General features: G+C 37.7%; 1 protein-coding gene across 1 annotated transcript in view; it reads right to left on the bottom strand.

Moving 5' to 3' along the window:
* Positions 1-17,450, bottom strand: part of LOC114045526 (disintegrin and metalloproteinase domain-containing protein 18-like) — a 123,037-nt gene that overhangs the window by 81,043 nt on the left and 24,544 nt on the right. Inside the window, exons 6-10 of the mRNA XM_027865590.1 lie at positions 16,485-16,662; positions 14,252-14,320; positions 10,772-10,843; positions 10,383-10,549; positions 1,342-1,423 (exon numbers count right to left, since the gene is read on the bottom strand). Of these exons, the coding sequence (XP_027721391.1) occupies positions 1,342-1,423; positions 10,383-10,549; positions 10,772-10,843; positions 14,252-14,320; positions 16,485-16,662 (568 nt within the window). The remainder of the gene's footprint in view (positions 1-1,341; positions 1,424-10,382; positions 10,550-10,771; positions 10,844-14,251; positions 14,321-16,484; positions 16,663-17,450) is intronic.

Below are 17,450 nucleotides of genomic sequence, written 5' to 3' on the forward strand. Positions count from 1 at the left end.
GTTGCCAAGTCTTACAGATATTTCCTACAAGTCCTCTTCTCTGTATTACCAAAATAACCTCCTAATTGGTCTCCCTGATTCAACATCTCCCCTTCCTTTAATCCATTCTCTCGACACAGCTTTCAAAATAATCTGACCCTCACTTCTCTGCTCAAAAGCCTGCTGCAGTAGCTCCTAACAGCCTCTAATACTGTTTTATTTTAGTCTCTGTACCATCCCACCTAGCACAGTGCCCTGCAAATAACACACTCAATAATTGTTCATTGAGCTGTTTGACTGAAAGACACAGCACACATCCTCTCACAATCTCTGGTAATGTTGAGGCATTTAATAATCATGCATCTTCTTAGTACAGGTTACTACAAAGGAAAAATAACAAAAGTACTTTCTAAGCAATATTCTGCCTTGGAGGAACAACCTGTATCAAATACATAGACTGTGTAGAAAGCAATTTCCCCTAAAACATCTAAAAACTTTTCTTAACTATGAGGATAAAATGTATGACAAATACAGTATTCTGATGGGGTAAGGTAGAAAGAGCATTCATTTTCATCCCCAACGCAATTGATTTGATGTCTATGGGAATTATTTTGAACCTTCTAATAGTCTCCCTCCTTCCTATACAGAGGAAAGAGAATATTGGGTTGTGAGCCCCTTAAGGGTAGGAACTGTCTTTTGTCTCTTTTTGCACCTCCAGCACTTAGCATAGTGCTTGGCACATAGTAGGCACTTAAAAAATGCTTATCCACTAACTGAAACTCAATTATATAGTAATTTTTTAAAATAAAAGTAAAAAAATATCATTCATAACTTCTAATGACTAATGTAAAAACTAAACTTGGGTATAAACTAAAAATAATTAGTACTGCTGTACATAAAGATTAAGATTTGACCCCTAAGACTGAAATCATCTTTTAAAAGATAGCATGATCACAAAATCAAAACACAATAATTTCTTTTGTGAGACTGTGATATTCTTAATTCTCTAAAGTTTAAAAAGGCTGCCTAAAAATAACAATATAGAGGAAGCTAGGTGGTACAGTGGATAGAGCACTGGCCCTGAAGTCAGGAGGACCTGAGTTCAAATGCAGGCACAGACCAGACACTTGACACTTACTAGCTGTGTGACCCTGGTCAAGTCACTTAACCCCAATTGCCTAAAAATTAAAAAATAAAAATAAAAATATAGATAATAAAGATCTGTGAAATACAGTGAAAAGAAATACATGAAAGGATATACTATATTTATTATGTTTATAAAAGTTGATTATAAATATAATATATACACTATAAACACACATATATATATGAATATTGACAAAATTTATAACAATTACATACCATAGCAATTCCTGCAGAATAGCTTTTATTACATATTTTTCCAGGAAATGTTGCCCCAATATAGTTAGGATGGTTCCTATAACTAAAGCATAAAATCCATTTTTCACAGGGTTTCCAACTTAATTTTTTTCTAAAAATAATTCCTATTCTTCTAGTAAGAACTACCTTCCTTAAAGGTTAAATTTTAAGTATCATTGAAATTCTACCAATTTTATATTCACTCAATATCTTGTTTAGATTGGCTAAAACAGTATATTTAAAATATTCAATGCACCTATAGGTGCACTTTTTATTCTAGGTTCCAGTTTACCTCCTTTTAGACTCATGGGCATGTCACTCCTCTATTCAAAATTCCAACAACTTCCTCTACCTAATGAAGCTCAAATTCCTTAGTTTGACATTCAAGACCCTCCAAAGTATGTAAATGCTTCAACTTTTTAGCCTTATATTTATACTAACCCCCTCTCTAGGCACTCTATGCATCTAACAAACTGTTCTATTTCCCAAACCTCATCTCCATTTTGTGCTTCCCACCTTAATGCCTTTCCTCAAATTTTCCCTATGCCCAGAATGTCCTCCTCACTCTGCTCCAACTCTACTTGTTGAATTCCTACCCACTGTATAAAAACTTAATTCAAACACTATCTCTTCTAGGAAACTTTCCCTGACCCCCTCTACCCAGTAGGTCACCGGATCTAGAGAGAAGCTCAAAGAATATCTACACCAACCCCCTCATTTTTACATACCCATGAACTAAGTCCCAGGGAAGTTAACTGACTTGCCCAAGGTCACACAGGTATTAAGTGTCAAAGACAGGACTTGAACTCTTTTCTTCTCAAATGTGAGCCATTGCACCATGTTAATGACCCTTATCCAACTCATTCCTCATACCTTACAAAGAACTTTGCACCTTTCTTATGCTCTTTTCATTATTAACATTGTGATTATTGTGAAAGGCATTGTGGTATAGTGGAGAGAATGCAGAATGTTGGGCTGGAGTCACAAAGACCTGATTTCAAATCCCAACAATTTCCACCTATATGATGATAAGCAAGTCACCTTAGACAACTCCTTAGGTGTGACTTACTTAGTCATAAGTTGCAATCTGTGGGATTTGAGGGAATTTCCACAGTGATAAAATCATAGATCCTTTGCATGTAGGTGTATCACTATTTCTATATACGTTTTAGATATAGACGCAGATATATTCCTACTAAATTACAATCTCTTTGAAGGCAAGGACTATGTCTTATCTAAACTTTTTTCTGTGTGCACCTACTACATACAGCAGGTGCTAAAGTTTGTTGACTTTGTGGTTGAACTAAAATATCATCTGATGTCACTAGACTTTCCTTGGTCTACCTAATTTGCCTTATAAGTCTACATTTTGTTTATTTCTTAAATCTAAAAAATTTATTTTCAATTTTTTAGGGAAGGATTCTACTTGTCCTAAAGATTTTTTTTCTTCTCCTATGGCTCTGTGATCTCAACAATGTGGGTACTCTTTAATGTGCAGAATACAACCAATTCACATCTTCCTATTTCATACAACTTTTGTCTATGTCCTCCAACCAATATGCTGAGTCCTTCTTTTTACATGGCACGAGCATCAATGCAGCAATAAGAATGTCTATAGTTGACTCTTGCTACATGATCAGTCCACCTCTTTTTCTAATTATACATCTCCTGGATGATTTTTATGCCACTTCTGGTGCGCAAGTTACCATTGACTATATGCTACAGCACACCTACACCTACCATGTCTTCCCATCACCTATGGGCAACCACTATAGAATATCATTTAAGAATGCCTTTCTAATCTCATGTTTTCATCAAGGATATCCTTAATATGTTTGCAAATATTTCATAGAATTGAGAAATTCTCATAAATACAGTATATGAGAAAGTAGACATACAGTTCGGTAGTTATTGACTATCACTTTTTAATCACCTTTTTCAGTATGTATCACCCCTTTTTTTTCAGATACCTAGAGGTATAAGCCCTCAGTTCCCTCAAAATCATGTTACCTCCAGGACAATTTCCTCTAGTACTGCTGACCTAGTCCAATTGTTCTTCCTGTCTTTGAGGGGTTTTTTTTTGTTTTGTTTTGTTTTGTTTTTAGTGCTATTTCTAGTTCCTCATGTAGCACAAAAGGAACCGAGATATTAAGAGTCCAACTGTTTTGGTTCTATAGTTACATTGATTAAAAAAAATTATAAATAATCCACTTTGCTAAGTTCTCAGGATACAACGCCTGAAATGAAACAATCCTCACAATAAGGAGTTTACATTGTGTTGAGGGGAGATAAGTGATGTACACATAAAATGAAATCAAAATAAATACCAATTAACTTGAGAAGAGCCTTCTCTTCTAGCACTAGCAGCTGAGGGTATCGAGAAAGGCTTCATGTAGAAAGTGGATCCTGAGCTGAATTTTGAAGGTAACAAGGAATTCTAAGAGGCTGAGGGGAGGATAGAATGTATTCAAAGTATGAGAGTACAAACAGAGAGAGAAGATGAAGTGTCACGTGAGGAACAGCAAAAAATACAATCTAGTTGGGATGAATTGTAGGAAGGGCAGTAGGGTTTAAAAGACAAATATAAGAGTTTATATTTGATTCTGAAGGCACTAAAGAGCTTTTAAAGCTTATTAAGTAGGCAGGCAATTGACATGGTGCTTTACAAAAATTATGTTAGCAGTTTGTGGAGAATAGATTAAAGTAGGCCTACTTAGATGCAAGGAGATCATTTAGGAAGTTATTATAATAACCCAGGTAAAAAATGATGAATGCCTGAACTTGGCTGTGTGAATTAAGAGAAGGAGACAAATTCAAGGGATGTTATGGATGTAGAAACAAGATTTGGTAACTGCTTTGGTGTGAGGATTCGAGAATGACACTAAGGTTGTGAACCTAAGACACTGGAAAGATGATGGTGTCCTTGAAAGAAACAGGGACCTCAAGAAGTGAAGTGAATTTAAGGGCAAAAGATAAAGAATTTTGTTTTGGACAGGTTTGAGACGTCTATGGGACACCCAGTTGGAAATGTCCAATAAGCAGGCAAATATGTAAAATGAGGGCTTGGATATGGAATGACCTTCTAACACATGAAAAGGTAAGAGGAGCAAAAATCCACTGTCCATGGCAGACAGCTGTTGCTGCTACAACTGAGCTGAGACACCAACACAGGCTTGAGGAGCAACCTGCAAGATCTAATCCAACAATAACTCAACCAAGCAGCCAAAGGAAAGATATCATCCATCACTCACCCTTGAGAAGTGAACTTGGTATGGCAAATACTTTATAGCAACCACTTAAAGTCCAAGTCCATTCTCCTCATGTACTGAGATAGAGGCGGTAGAAAGTATTCCCCCAGTTCAGGGGAATGTGGTTAAACTTTTATTCTCACTATATCTTCTCTGCAAATACCTCCTTTCTAAAGCTAATTAACGCTAACTTATTAAACTGATAACAGATCCTAATCAAGGGTATTGGGGATATTGATTGTTATCCTTCGTGCTTGAAGAGGACTAAGCTGACATCACTATGACAAGGTCAGGGTACAGTGTGTCCAACTTTCACTGATCAGACCAATACAAGCTCAGAATGCTGCACCTCAGGTCAGGCACAAATGGTCCACATGAACATTTCGAGTGGAGATGTCTCTAAATTTGCACATCTCACACTTCTTTTGAACTACTGCAATTCTGCTTTGCTTGTACAGCATAGAGCCTTTTTTGACGTGGGCATGCCATGCTGGGAGGTCCTATGTCAGGGTCTCTCAAGACTCACAATTGAGTACAAAGTTCTTCAGAGAGACCTTGAGAGTGTCCTTGTATCGCTTCTTCTGACCTCCATGTGAGTGCTTGCCTTGTTCGAGTTCTCTGTAAAATGGTCTTTAAGGCAAACATATCTGGCATTCAAACAACATGGCCAGCCCATTGTAGTTGTGCTCTCTTCAGTAGAGTTTGAATGGTTGGCAGTTAAACTCAAGAAAGGATCTTAGTGTCTGGTGCCTTATCCTTGCCTGGTGATTTTCAAAATCTTCCTAAGACAATTCAAATGGAAGCAATTCAGTTTTCTGGCATGGCACTGGTATATTGTCCATGTTTCACAGGCATACAACAATAAGGTCTGCACAATGGCTCTGTAGACCTTCAGTTTGGCGGCCAGTCAAATACCTCTTCTTTCTCAGTTTCTTTTGCAGCCTCCCAAACACTGAGCTAGCTCTGGCAATGGATGCACCAACCTCATCATCTATGGAGACTATACCAAGGTAAGTGAACTTAGCTACAGCATTCATGATCATCTGCCAACAAAAAGTCGTGTAACAACTCTCTCTCCACTTTAGTCTTGACTTAGCCTTTTCAAATTAAATGATTTACCATCAGTGTGGTAGCTGACCTTGATGCCATTTTCATCCTCGTTGAAGGTGTCTGACAACATTGCTGAAAACATCATGCTAAAAAGCATGGGAACAAAAATACAATCCTGCTTCACTCCACTGGTGACTGGGAAAATGTGAGAGCATTGTACATTACCCAGAACCCATGCAAGCATGGCATACAGACTGGTGTACAATACCAATAAACTTCTCTGGGCAACCAAATTTTGTCATGATCTTCCACAAATCCTCACAATTAACAGTATCAAAAGCCTTTGTCAGATTGACAAATGCTGTGTACAGACCTATCTTCTGCTCCTGGCATTTCTCCTGGAGTTGTCAAGCAACAAACACCCTATCTACCCTTCCTTGGCTTTCTGAAACCAAACTGGCTCTTGGGTAGATGACCATCTTCCAGGTAAAGAATCAGCCTATTAAGGAAGATTCTGGCAAGAATCTTACTGACAATAACTAAGAGAAAGGATCCCCCCCAACTCCCTATGATTGTCAAGAGCAACCTGTTTCCCTTTTCTTTATAGAGATGGACAATGGAGGCATCCTTGAACTTCTGAGGGATAACCTCCTCTTGCAATATAACCCAGATTTCAGGTAGCTTTTGTATGAGCAGTGGTCCCTCTGCCCTGTAAATCTCAGCTGGAATAGCATCAGTACCAGGCACTTTGCCACACAAGAGGAACCTAATGGCATTCCAAACCTCTTCTTCAGTTGGAAGTTTGGCTAGAAGGGGACTGACTTCAACCCAAGGTATATGGTCAATGGCTTCAGCATTTGTTGATGATTATCTGTTGAGAACACTATGGAAGCGTTCAACCCATCTCTCCAGGATCATGTTTTTATCACTAATCAATGTGGCTCCATCAACACTGAGCAGCTGAAATGCACCATACGTCTTTGGCCCATAAATAACCTTCAGAGGGCATCATAGATGCACTTTGGATTGTTACTATCAGTGTAAAACTGAATTTCATCTGCTTTCTTAGTGAGCCAAGAATTCCATCTCTCTCTAAGCTGGACTTATACTTTACTTTTGATGGAGTTAAACACTGTCTTCTTAGAGATGGACAAACTATCCTGTTGGTAAACTTGACAGAGTTCTCGTTTTTCAGTTAGGAGTTTCTCAATTTTCCCATCATTTTTGTCAAGCCAATCTTGGTGTTTTGAGTTTTCTGGCTCAGATGAGGAAATGTGTACAGCACCACAAATCTTTGGAAGCTGCCCACTCCTTTTCTGTTCCACTTTTGCCAACCATGTGTTGGCTCAACTTTTCCTCCAAGTTAGCAACAAACTTTCCCATTTGGAGAAGCACTCTAATCTTTTGACATTAAGTCTTCTGATAGTCTTCTTGGCTTGGAGTCACCATTTTTGTTGTATGCGAATGTTTAGCTTGGAGAGGATAAATCTATAATCATTCCAGCACTCTGTGCCACACATGATCTTCATCATTCTCACATCCTATCTATCTCTTCTCCTTACAATGACATAGACTATTAAATGCCAATGTTTGCTGCAAGAGTACATCCACAAAATTTTATTGTGTAAAGGAAGACAATGTTGGTGATGAGAAGGTCAAGAGATATACAAGTCTTCAGTAGCAACAGATGTTGCTGTTGGTATTTCTGACTCCATTCCTCTCAAAAACTCCCTGTCATGTCTCACAATCTGTGGCTAGTCTGGTGTTAAAGTGACCCAAAATCACAAGATTATCCACTTCCAAGCACATTGATGATGAGGGTCTCTGGATCTTCATAAAATTTTTCTTTAACCTCATCAGTTTGTCATGGTGAGAGCATATGCACTGATGACGATGGTGTGGCACTTTCCTGCAAGTAGCAATCACACAGTCATAAGCCTATTGTTCACTCTTTTTGGTAGGCATACAAGTTTGTTGACTATATTAGTTTTGATTGAGAAACCTCTGCCAGCTTCAGTTTTGGTATACTGGCCTTCATTTCCAGTCTTATTTTACCCAGAGCTGCTATTTAGATTTACAATTCCTGCTAAGTTCTCTTGCAACAAGAGCTGTTTATCTTTCAGGTCTATTGGATTTTGTGTTGTCCATAAGCATGCACACATTTCATGTATCAATGGTGAATGGAATGATCTTTGCAAAAGTTTTTGTGCATTTTTTTGTGTTTCAACTATAAGGTAGGATCCCTGCCTGCCATGATAAGCAGGCCAGGTTTGGGTAAAGCAGACAATTTTTAGGGGACCTTTTCTAGCCTCTTCCTCATGACAGGAGGTGAATAGTGCAGTCCTTTAAAAAGGCTGCTCAGAAATGCAAATCAAAACAACTCTGAGGTACCACATCACACCTATCAGATTGGCCAACATGACAAAATAGGAAAATGATAGATGTTGGAGAAGATATAGGAAAACTGGAACACTAATGCATTATTGGTGGAGTTGTGAAATGATCCAGCCATTTTGGAGAGCCATTTGGAACTATGCCCAAAGGGCTATAAAAATGTGCATACCCTTTGACCCAGCAATAGCACTTCTAGGGCTGTATCCCAAAGAGATCATACAAATGGGAAAAGGACCCACATGTACAAAAATATTCATAGCAGCTCTTTTTGTGGTGGCCAAGAATTGGAAATTGAGAGGACGCCCATCAATTGGGGAATGGCTGAACAAGTCATGGTATATGAATGTAATGGAATACTATTGTGCTATAAGAGATGAGCAGGCAGACTTCAGAAAAAAGTGGAAAGATTTGTATGGTTTGATGCTGAGTGAAGTGAGCAGAACCAGGAGAACACTGTACACAGTAACAGCCAAGTTGTGCGATGACTAATATTGATAGATTTAACCCTTATCAGCAATACAAGGATCTAAGACATCTCCAAATGCCTCATAATGGAAAATGCTTTCTATATCCAAAGAAAGAACTATGGAGTTTGAATGCAGATCGAAGCATACTATTTGCTATTTTTTTTTCTTCTGTTGTGTTTCGTTTCCTCTTTCTGGTGGTTCCTACTATTGGTTTTAATTCTTACTTACAACATCACTAATGTAAAAATATGTTTAATAGGAATGTATATGTATAGCCTATATCAGCCTGCATGCCATCTTGCAGAGGGAGGGGAAGAAAAATTTAACACTCAAAAGCTTATGGAAGTGATTGTTAATAAATCAAAATAAATTAATTTTAAAAAATAAATAAAAAGGCTGCTCAGACACCCAGGGGCTGCTACATCCCACTGCTGCCTCAGTCCAGTGACAAGATGACCCTGGGCAGCCTGGGCACATGGTTATGACTACAGCTCCCAGTGTATCTGTACCCAATGCTTCATCACTTGCCTGTAGCCACAGGACTCTGAGGTAAGAAAAATGATAAAAATGGTATGAGAGATGTCTTTTGACTTGCTCACAAACTGGATATAAATAAGGCAGATTTGTACAAAGTCACAGGCCTCACTCTCACTTCCAGAGTCATTTAAGTCCAGTGGCAAGACAAAAATCAAGACAACTGGTGATGGCTAAGAATGCAGAAACCTTGGCTTTTTTGACGTCTAACCAAGCTCTAAGAGCACCTGCTTCAGCCATCTGCATAGCCATTGGAACAAACTGTTCTCATCTGCCCATTCCACCTAACTCACCAATGGATTTGAAGCCACTCAGTTACCCTCAATCTAGCTTAGCCTGCCTGTCAAAATGGTTCACCAAGGTGTGGTCACTGTGCACGGTACAGCTTCCTGGAGCCACAGATGAGAGCTGGATGGCAAGTAGACACCAAAAGTGAAAAGCTGCCTTGAAAAGAGTTCAGCAGCCCTCACACCAGAAGGACTAGTCTCTGAACACCTGTATACCCTGTTGGGAATATTAAGCTAGTGCTAAAGGCACTAGCTAGATAATAGTGCTGGCAATAAATATTGAGGGGAACATAGAGGAATGGGAGCTCAAGCTGATAGCATTACAGACATTTTAACCTGTCAGGGCTATCCATGTAACCCTGAGAGGGAGATAATTGTCCTATGTGGACCCAACTTGGCAAACTAATTGAGAGTTGGAATAAAGACATGTAGCCCAATATGAGTTATATAGGTTTTATTAGGAACTGCAAACATAAGCTTAATAATAATAGCATTTATTTAACTCTTTAAGGTTTGTAAATTCCTTTACAAATATTATCCTCATTTTATCCTCACAGCAATCTTGAGATGTCAATGTTATTATTATCCCCATTTTACAGATGAGGAAACTGAGGCAAAAAAAATTGTTAAATGACTTGCCCAGGGTCTAAAGTTGGATTTGAACTCAAGACATTCTGTCTCCAAGTCCAACTACACAGACATGAAGACACAAGACAACAGGATGCAAAATCTAGTGAAATAGTAACACATAAACCCCAGCAGGTGTACATCTTATGTGATAACATGTATAGTCACAGCCTTACATATCTAATTCCTATAGCTCATCTTGCCACTTACACATTGTCATTCTAACTATTTTGTGTGTATGTTTAACTCCCTCAATGATACTATAAAATCCTTATGGGCAATTACTTTGTTTTACTCTACTTTTGCAATCCCTTCAGCACAGTGCTAAGCACACAATGGGAACTCAACAAATGCTTCTTAAAATGTTTTGTTTAGAATTTATTAATAGAATTTATTAATACAAATACTGTACTTACACAAGCAAATATGCCATGTCATGGGGCCTTAAAACAAGAAACTTTTGCTTCCATGCCAAAAATCTGTGTAGTAAATCATTAGCATCCCCAATGGTAGAAATTTTGTTTTTATCTGACCAAAATTCCAAGGAAGACAATACAACTGTCATTTTAAGCTGGGTAAACATCTAAACACAAAAGATAAATATTTAAATAACCTTGAATGCCACATCAAAATTCCATAAACAATAATATTAAAGAGGCTCACTTAAGTATTTTGGAAGATATGGATGAATGAAACTCTTCGGTAACATTTCCACTTTTAGCAGTCTACGATTTTAGTTGCAAACAAATTAATCCAAACAAATGATTTTTATAAATTATGTAAACTCAGAAAAGCAAAAACTTACAGTATTAACAAGGCCAATAATCTGGATAATTTTCCGTGTTACAACTGCCATTTCAGAACCCATATGATCATACTGCAAAACAGATTTCAGATAACAGTGAAAATAATTATATGATGCCACATTTTCTTTGAAATATAAAACCTAACCTGATTGATAGGATAGGCAAGAGAAGAAAATAAGTACTTACATAGCATCTATTGTGTGTCAGGCACTGTGCTAAGTATTTTTTACAAATATTATCTCATTTGACCTCACTAAAACCCTGGGAGGTAGGTAACATTATTATCTCCATTTTACAGCTGGGGAAACTGAGGCAGACAAGTTTAAGTGACTTGTCTAGGGTCAGAAATCTAGTAAGTATCTAAGGCTAAATTTTAACTCAGGTCTTTCTGACTCCCAGCCCAATGTTCTATCTCATATGCCACCTAGATAACTCTAGGATATAAATACATGGAAAAAATAATAATCCCTACTCTCAAGTTACTTATTCTACTTGGGGAAACAAGAACATATTTAGAAAATAAAAAGATCAACTAGGGCTGGATATATAGATCTGGGAGTCTTCATAGAGATGATAACTGAATCAACAGAAACTGACTTTTGCTGTTTTGTTCAGTCATTTTTCAATTATGTCTGACTTCATGACCCCATTTTGGGGTTGGGGTTTTCTTGGCAAAGATACTGGAGTAGTGTGCCATTTCCCTCTCCAGTTCATTTTACAGATGGGCAATCTGAGGCAAACAGGGTTAAGTGACTTGCTCAGGGTCATACAGCTAGGAAGTGTCTGAGGCCAGATTTGAATTCAGGAAGATGAGTCTTTCTGACTCCAGGCCCAGCACTCTATCCACTGTGCCACCTAGAGGCCAAAGAAACTGATAAACTCACCATATAAAACGGAGAGAGAAAAAAGAAAAGGGCCCTAGAAAGAGATTTGGACTTTACATCACAAATTATGGAACATGACGTGGTTGATGATTTAGTAAAGGAGTATGAGAAGAAGGGGTCAGCTAGGTGGCGCAATGAATAATGCCTGGCCTTAAGTTAGGAAGACTCATCTTCCTGAAGTCAAATCTAGCCTCAGACACTTCCCTACTTGTGTGAGCCTGAGCAAGTCACTTAACCCTGTTTGCCTCAGTTTCCTTACCTGTGAAACAAGATAGAGAAAGAAATGGCAAACCTCTCCAGTATATTTGCCAAGAAAACCCCAAATGGAGTCAACAAAGAGTCAGACACAACTGAAAATGACTAAACAACAAACGAGAAGAGGAAGAAAACCAGAGAGAGCAATGTCAAAAATACACACAGAGAGAAACAAATGAGGATATAGGAAAAGTGGCCCACTGTCTTCCTACAAATTAAAGGCAGATAATGAGAAATTAGGTCTGGAAAGTTAGTAATACATTCAATACTTCAACCATTCTTTTCCCTAGAGCGACCCAAAATTACCACTTCCTGTGCCCAAGCACAAACTGGATAGCCAATTTTGTTTTAAAATTGCTAGATGCATGCAGAATCCTAGAATTTTGGAGTGGCTCAAAAATTGAGGCTAGGCAATAGGAAGACATGTTGTAGGAGGTAATAGGTCTATAAGCACCTCAGGGGTTTTAGTCAAAACAAAGGCAAGCTCCAGTGACATAAAGCATTATATTTTTCAATCGAGTTTATTAACCTATGCTCATAGTTATGTCTTGTTTTGGGAAACCCAATAAAACACAAAATCACAAGTAAAATCAAGTTTTATTACTTTACAACATTTGGAATAGGAGTCCCCAATTAGAATATGAGGATCTACCAGGATATCTCCTTTTTGCTGTCTTTTCGCAGAAGAAAAGGGAGAACATGAGACACTACTACCTCTTAACTAAACCTTCTTGGTCTATCTATATTCTTGACACTATTGGTCTTACTCTTCTCTTTGTTACTCTTCTCCTTATGTTTTCATGTCTCTGCCTTGATTTTCCTCCTAATTGTTGGCAGATCTTCATCCAAGTTATACTCACTAACCATATATACCTCATAGGGTTATGTACTGGGTCCTCTTTTTCCTCTATGCTATTTCACTTGGGGATCTCATCAGCTCCAACAGATTCAACTGTCATCTCTCTGAAGATGATTCTCAGGTTTATTTATCCATCCCTAACTCTGGTCTTGACCTCTAGCCTTCCATCTCCAACTACTTTTTAGATATTTCAAAATGAATGTCCTGGAGACATCTTAAATTCAATATATCCAAATGCAAAATTCAATTATGTTTTCCTGAAAACCTTCCCTTTTTCCTAATGTCCTTATTTTTGTCCAGGACATTACCATCTTCCCAGGCACACAGGCTAACAACCTAGGTGTCATCTTCAGCTTCTCACATTCTCTTACCCGACCACATCCAATCAGTGGTCAAGTCCTGTTGTTTCTACCTTCACAATATTGTGTGTGTGTATATACACATACATACATATCTACATATACCTATACGTGTACTATGCATGCATGTATATACACCCCTCTTATCTCCTCTAACACTGCCATTACCCTGGCGTAGACACTGATCAATTCACATCCAGACTATTTCATAGCCTTCTGGTTGATCTTTCTGACTCAAGTCTCTCCCCACTCCAAACCACTCTCTACTCAACTGTCAAAGTGTTCTTCCTAAAAGCTCAGCTTTAACCATGTCACTCCACTATTCAATCAACTCCATGCCTCCCTAATGCCTCCAGGATCAAATATAAAATCCTGTGTTTGGCTTTTAAAGCCTTTCATCATCTGGCTCCTTCCTACCTTTCCATTATTCTTACACCTTACTATCCCCTCCATGCACTGTGCAATCCAGTGACATTGGCCTCCTTACTGTTCCTTACAAAATACACTCCGTCTCTAGACTTTGTACATTTTCACTAGCTATTCCCCGTGCATGGAATATTCTCCCTTCTCACCTCTACCTCCTGTCCTCCCTAGCTTCCTTCAGGTCCCAGTTAAATTCTTACCTTCTACAAGAAGCCTTTCATGATCCCCTTAATGCTAATGTCTTCTCTGTTGATTATCTCCAATTTATCTTGTATATCTCATTTGTACATAACTGTTTGAATGTTGCCTCCCCTTTTAAATTGAGCTCCTTGACAGTAGGGGCTGCTTTTTGCTTTTCTTTGTATCATTTGTTCTTAGAACTGTACCAAGTACATAATAGGCACGTAATAAATGATTGACTGAATTATCCCTTCCCCTAAGTGCTCAGGGCCTTTTTTTATTCTCAGGTAAACCCTTTTTCACTAATCTCAGAGATCTAGAAAATCAAAATTAGCTCTTCCTCACAAAATGTTTGGGATCTCTGGTTTAGAATATAATTTGACTAACAAAAATTTTATGTGTACACAAATTTCAGGAAATATATCTGCTGCAAAAATCAAGATTCATCTATGCTACAAAGAGAAGGAAATTTTTATACACCTTTGAAATCATGTAAAAAGCAAATATAAGTTTACCTACCAAAGCTTTATCCACAATAATATGCATTTCCAGATAGTGAGGCAATGCGTGTGGAACAACTGTTTTTTCCTGAAATACATAAAATGTGAATACTGAGGAACTTTAAAATGTCTACCTTCCACTGAAGCAGTGTAACCCCAAAGACAAAAAGATGGGATCCTCACTAAATATATGACAGAGATCCTATCTTATATCCAGGTATAAATCAGAAACTACTACTTCAAAAATCTGTCCTTGGCTACTAAGAATTCTCATTGTGACTGCTGAAACCACAGAGAAATCCAGTTGACTTCAGATTTTACTAGAAACATAAAACATGGAGCTTTGCTTTTCTTTGTACTGTAGCATTCTCACCATAATATTACATTAACCTTCCACATAGCTTTTCCCCCTGAGGTTATGCCATTGCCCTCATAGCAAATTTACAGGCATCTCAAGAATATGTGAAGATTTAAGATACTATATGAGATCATCTTAAATGACATACTGAATCATTTTTTTAAACCAAGAAATCTTTAGACAACATCTCCATTATGATGAGCAGCAGACACATTTCAGATAAATTAACAGGGTTGCCTTGGTATCCTTTTGCCATGGTTGAAAGGAAAGCTATTTGACCTACAAGAAGAAGAAAGCATTACAAAGGGCCTAATGCTGCCAAGCTCTAAATAAACATATCATCCTTTGTAAACCAGATACCAATATTACATATGATCTTTCTCTCCTTGACTATCGAGGACATAGGGTTTATACTGTAAACAATTTATGCAATCCAGGCCTCCAAAAAAAGACTTTTAACTGAAATACAGAATCATAGAATCATAAGAGTTCAAAGGGGCCTATCAGTTCACCTAGTCTGGGCTCATACCTAAACTAGTACCTCTGCAAATGGAGATCCATTCTCAACTTGAAGAGAGCTACGGATGGTGAACTTACAATCTACCAAGCCAGCTGATCTCATTTTTGGATATAGCTAATTGTTAAGTTTTTCCTCACATAGAGTAAGAAGTTGTATCTCTGCCATGTCCACTCACTGCTCTAGTTTGGCCTCCATGACCAAACAAAACAAGCCTAAATCCCTCTTCTACATGCCACGCTTTATGTACTTTATGGTATCTATCATGTCTCCCCTAAGTCTTCTCTTCTCCTGGCAAAATATACCTGGTTCCTTCAACTGAACTTCATCTGGTAGGGACTCCAGTCCCCTGACCATATTACTAACTCTCCTCTGGAAAGACCTTGTCCATATTCTTGATGAAACATGGTACCCAGAAGCAAGCATAGTACTGAAGATGTGTTCTGATTAAGATACAGGATAGCAGTTTTATCATCTCCTTTGTTATGGACACTAAGATGCTTACATAAATTTGAATAATTGGGGCAAATTTCATATTTGTTTTGACTCAATTACCCAAATATCCCTATAAAGATTTTTTTTTAATTTCTCTTCCTTCCTTTGAGAGAAATGATTATTTGTCTCTCATAATAACAGACAATTACTAACATTGGGGAGACACAAGCTTTTTTTTTTTTTCCCTGTCCTGTTTCCTTGTCTAATTTCTGAAGAACAGGGCTGATGGAAGATAGGATTAACATTCTCCTCATTCTGAGTACTGCTATTCCACCCAATTAGCTCAGGCTTGTGTGAGGGATATAGATTCTTTGTCTAGATTGCCCAAGGTTGAGGGTGATCTAGGTTTAGGGATAGTCTATCTATCCAAGAGTGACATGGTGTCATTATAATATTCATTCTCTCATTAACTGTTAACCAATCAGAGTTGATTGCCACCTCGGGAACACCCCTCTCCCAATAGGTATATAAGCCTTGAGCCTGCCACCATGACAGTCTTTGGTCTAAGAGAGAGATGGCCAAATGACCATATTTTTATTAATAAACATGCTGGCATTATTAATAAAATAATTAAATTACCCAGAAATTAAGTCTCTCAAACCTTGTTAAATGGCACACTATAAAATACAGAATTTCTGCTGTCTTAAGAACAATGAGATTTAGCCTCAACCAATAGGTATGGAAAGTAATATAAATTAATGCTCCAAATTCTTCAGAAGTAGCAAAGAGCCTTCATTAAAAGGCATAGCAAATATATAGATTTTAAGATAACTAATCAGCAGTTTCTCTGATAATTTTTAAAACTTAAAATTCTAAATTAGCATTTTAAAGTATAACACTAAAATAATTTTCATAGTGAAGATTAAAGTTGTTAATACTTACTTCTGAACTTATATGAGATTTATAAGGTAAATGTCTATACCAGATATCTGTATCATTTTCTTCCAAGAGAGGAACACTGACATTTTCACTCTTTATTTGGTAAATAAGGTGTTCAAATCCTGCAGTAGACTCCAAGGGTTCAATTCCATAGCTGATATTTTCAAACTGGAGTAATCCCCTGAACATTCAAATAACAAAAACAGAAAATGATCCTATCACGACTATAATCTTAGATGCCTACTGAGAAACTATAGCCAAATGTAATTGTTTTAAAGTCCACACTTTTATTTTTAATATCACAAGTTCTAATACTTTCCCTGCTGCTGTTTCCATTCCCAGACACTATACCTATTTTAGCTATGGAAAACATTCCCCAAGAGGAGTCTCCTGCTTCTACTTCTGTTGCAGTAATCAATGGTAGCTAGAGGTATGGTTTATTGGGAAGAGATCCTTTCTTTCCCAGTGTGGAAATTTTCTGAGTAATATGAGAGTACCTTAACAAAAGCACTACATAGATGCCTTCCATCGATGTATGGAAATGACCCTAGGTTCTCAAAGGTCATAAAAGCAGAACATAAGTTCTGGCATGTTTTGCTAAACTGGAAATATGTACAGCACATTGGTTTCCCACTGACAGATGGTTATCCAAGGACCAGCTAAAGTAGAAGGGACTCATCACTATCATGAGGACCAGGTACTGATGAACTCTTTGCCTGACTTGCCCCATAAAAGACAGCCCTTACTCCTGTAAAAGGCCTTTTTTTTTTGTTTCCACAGTAATGGAAGAACAGTAGAAAAGGCAGAAGAGGGTGCTAAAATCATTAAGCTTTTAGATTATCTACAAACATTAATTTAAAGATAATCTAAATATGCCTCCATGAAATCTTTTTCCAATGTTTTGCTATGGCATGAAGGTTATTAGTTTGTGATCTGGGGCAAGTCACTTAACCTGTGCTGCCTCAATTT

Source organism: Vombatus ursinus, unplaced genomic scaffold, assembly GCF_900497805.2.
Source record: "Vombatus ursinus unplaced genomic scaffold, bare-nosed wombat genome assembly UNPS02014778.1, whole genome shotgun sequence".
NCBI classification, from domain to species: domain Eukaryota; kingdom Metazoa; phylum Chordata; class Mammalia; order Diprotodontia; family Vombatidae; genus Vombatus; species Vombatus ursinus.